Below are 4,346 nucleotides of genomic sequence, written 5' to 3' on the forward strand. Positions count from 1 at the left end.
TTGAAGATAAAGAGTTTAATAAATATGATTGAGCGTGACGAAGAAAGCAATATAAATGAAGAAATTAGTTTATATAATCCACAAAGAGTACAAGATGGAGACTACATGAATAAAGTTAGAAATCAAATAGGAGTTGTGTTGATGGAGAGTATAAATGTTTGAGTTTGTGATGATTTGTGCTTTTTTTTTTTTGTTTTAAAAAGATGATTATTGTTTTTAATTTTCCAAACTACTTTGATATTATTTATGTTATTATTTGAGCCTCCTTAAATTATTTCTCCTACTCAAATATTTAACAAGTCCTTTATATGATGATATGAATTTGTATTCATGTTACACAAAATAAACGTCATTGAGTAAATATAGTATTTGTAAAAATATATCTTTTATATTTTAAACATTTTTTTCCTTCAAAAAATATTTTAATTTTTTTATTTAGTATATTAATTCATAATAAACTCAAAGTTTTGTCTTAGTGAGCTTATCTCAGTTGATAAAGATAACACATAAATATATGCAAGATCCGGGGTTCCAACCTCGGATACCACCAAAAAAGTAATAAGTTTAAAGTTGTTACAATATTTTGCCAAACAACTTTTAACTGAAAAATAACTTTCAAAACTAAAAAATAATAAAGAAACCAAACAGCTTTAACTTATTCCTTAAAGAACTTTATTTTAACTTTGTTTTAAAGTAGCTTTTAAACCGAAAAAAAGTCTAGCCAAACGGTACCTTAATACTTTAAGCATTAATAAGTTCAAAAGAAACGAGGTTTCTGAAATGCACCAATGGCTTCTCCAACACAATAGCTCTATACTTCTGAACAGTTATAATTTGGCGTGCGGAAAGAGTGAGGCGGTAGTTGGTCCCATTAATCACATTTTGGGATTCACCGCTGATGACCTTCTCGAACGCCAGCTTCCCTACAGTATTTCGCTTGTTGTACGCTGTAACAGCAAACTTCGCAATATCTACCACGTGGGGATCATTGATGTCGACGGGGCCCCAATCGCTTGATGTTATAGCTTGATTTATGATAGATAAGGCCAACAGAACAATGAGAATAAAAACAAGGGATTGAAGTTTCATGATGCTTCTATTGTAATTGCTATATTTTCAAGTTTCACAATTCGTGTTGGTGTGAGTAAGCCTTGGTCAGTTTGGTTGTTATATATATATTGCACACAAGTGATATTAAGTTCGTAATATTTATTTTTCTAGTGGAAATAAATATAATTAAGTCACATCCAATTAAATCTCCTAACAAAAAATCAAATCCTATAAGTCAATTTTTTTTATGAAGAATTAAGTCAAATATTCTCTTTTTTTAATGAAAGATAAAAAATTATCTCCATTTTTTTTTTAAAGTGAAATTAAATGCAAATTAAGTATAACAATATCAAATATGTTTTTTTTGCATATTTGAAATTTACATTTAATTTCACTTTGAAAAAAATGATTTTTGTTCAAATTAAGTAAGTAAAAACTTTTAATAGAAACACCGTCGTTTAAACTACTTTTAATATTTTCCTTACAACTACTGGAAAATACATAGAAACACCCTCTTTTTGTACCAAAAAAAAACAGAGAAACAAATCATCAAATTAAAATAAAACATTAAATTATCAACAACTTTCTTTTTTACTAAAAAATAAATAATTAAGTAAGTAAAAACTTTTAATAGAAACACCGTCGTTCAAACTACTTTTAATATTTTCCTTACAACTACTGGAAAATACATAGAAACACCCTCTTTTTTGTACCAAAAAAAAACAGAGAAACAAATCATCAAATTAAAATAAAACATTAAATTATCAACAACTTTCTTTTTTACTAAAAAATAAATAATTAAGTAAGTAAAAACTTTTAATAGAAACACCGTCGTTCAAACTACTTTTAATATTTTCCTTACAACTACTGGAAAATACATAGAAACACCCTCTTTTTTGTACCAAAAAAAAAACAGAGAAACAAATCATCAAATTAAAATAAAACATTAAATTATCAACAACTTTCTTTTTTACTAAAAAATAAATAATTAAGTAAGTAAAAACTTTTAATAGAAACACCGTCGTTCAAACTACCTTTAATATTTTCCTTACAACTACTGGAAAATACATAGAGACACCCTCTTTTTTGTACCAAAAAAAAACAGAGAAACAAATCATCAAATTAAAATAAAACATTAAATTATCAACAACTTTCTTTTTACTAAAAAATAAATAATTAAGTAAGTAAAAACTTTTAATAGAAACACCGTCGTTCAAACTACTTTTAATATTTTCCTTACAACTACTGGAAAATACATAGAAACACCCTCTTTTTTGTACAAAAAAAAAACAGAGAAACAAATCATCAAATTAAAATAAAACATTAAATTATCAACAACTTTCTTTTTTACTAAAAAATAAATAATTAAGTAAGTAAAAACTTTTAATAGAAACACCGTCGTTCAAACTACTTTTAATATTTTCCTTACAACTACTGGAAAATACATAGAAACACCCTCTTTTTTGTACCAAAAAAAAAAAACAGAGAAACAAATCATCAAATTAAAATAAAACATTAAATTATCAACAACTTTCTTTTTTACTAAAAAATAAATAAAGGATATCGACAAAAATTTAAATTGATAAAGGATTAGAGAGCATGTTTGTTTCAAATTTTTTTGTAATGTTTTTTTTTTTTTTAATAAAAATCACTTTTCATATAGTTTATAATATAGACCACATACATCATTTATTGAATGAATTTAAAAATTAAAATTTATTTATAATAAAAAACGGCGGGAGTATTCCTTTTCATTTATTGTAGTAATCCCCAGTAATCTCTATATATTGACTTTAATAGGTGTTGATTTTCAGTTTTTAAAAAATAGGTGTTGATTTTCCACCCTGAGTAGAGAAGAGAATATGGCTATTGGCATTAACAGAGTGCATTTTCATTGCATTGTTGTGTATTGCATATGTTATGACTTCAGGTAGATTTACTAGTTACATAACTCAATATTTTTTCTTTCATTTTTGTATTTTTTTTTAATAACATTAACATTTATAACCTAATTGCATATCTAAAGAGGAGTTTGAAATGAATACTCTATCTTGAGTTCGAGATTACAGTTTCTTAAAATATGTAAAATACAAAAATTAACAGTCTTTTCAAAAAGCATCAGTTATTTATTTAGAGAATTTTTATCAAAAATTTATCAAGAAACGGTCTCACTAATCAATGTTGTTGTACACCTGTAGTATAAGTGTACCAGCTTCTCAATGCAGTCTTTGTGACTTACAACAAAATAAGTTAAAAAATAAATATGGTTATTTCAATTTAAAATAGTATTGTTATAGAGATTTAATTTATATGCACACATGCATACGGTGATATGTTGCCACATTATTTAATGAATAAAACACATGAGTTATCATAGTAATAAATTTATGTGACAACCCATCGTTGAAATAAGTTGTTTAGGACATCCGAGCATAGGACATTGATTCTTTCTCAACTCCACTAGCTGATTATAGACCTTGGACTGAGTTAGAGCTACGTGGGACTAGGGGTGTAAGTGGTTTGGACAAAACCGACGAAACCGAATGTCCAAACTAAAAAAGTATCTGACTTTATCTGGTTTGGTTGAAAACCGAACCAGACTTTGAAGTGGTTTGGTTCGGTTCTCAGATTTTCAATTTGAGATCCAAGGATCCGACAAACTGAACCGATGCTAACCCGAATCTCCATTTTACTAATATTATCTCTTCTCGCACACACACTTATGATTAAACCCAAAATTAAAGTGTGACATAAAATAGTCATGAATCCATTCGCTTTCTCCCATCATCACTTTATTAATGACATTGTCAAGTCCTTTAATTTTATTTGATAATGTCATTATTACATTCACTTGTGATTTGAAATTTTTGTGTTTGATGAATGAGAGATGTATAGATCATTGATGATTGAAATATTTGAGTTTGATGAAGTTGTGTTTGATGAGTGATGGATGAATGAATCTTGGATATATGAAATATTTATTTTGAAGACGTGGATGTATGAAATATTGAGTAAGGTTAATTATAAAAAATTGTTTGAAAAACATAGAACATAAAAAACACATTTTCATAAAATATTTTAGTATGATGTATATTGTATGCATGAAATACTAGTTTGTGAGTATATGAACTTTTTTAGTTGCATTTTTAAATAAAACAATCAACCAAATTGATCCAAACCGATTAGTTTGGTTCGGTTCCTTTTTTAAAAATGAGTAAAAATCAAATCAAACCGAATCGATGATATTTTTTTACTAAAAATCGATTCAAACCGAATTGTTACACCCCTACGTAGGA

The 4,346-nt window shown here is 26.7% G+C and overlaps 1 protein-coding gene across 1 annotated transcript; it reads right to left on the bottom strand.

Annotated features, from left to right (window-relative positions):
- Window positions 1-741: 741 nt before the first annotated feature.
- Window positions 742-1,089, bottom strand: LOC11425836 (cysteine proteinase inhibitor 5). The gene has a single exon (XM_003617365.1). The coding sequence runs from the start codon at window positions 1,087-1,089 to the stop codon at window positions 742-744; it is 348 nt and encodes a 115-aa protein (XP_003617413.1).
- Between the last annotated feature and the right edge of the window lie 3,257 nt (window positions 1,090-4,346).

Source organism: Medicago truncatula, chromosome 5, assembly GCF_003473485.1.
Source record: "Medicago truncatula cultivar Jemalong A17 chromosome 5, MtrunA17r5.0-ANR, whole genome shotgun sequence".
Taxonomy (NCBI): Eukaryota; Viridiplantae; Streptophyta; class Magnoliopsida; order Fabales; family Fabaceae; genus Medicago; species Medicago truncatula.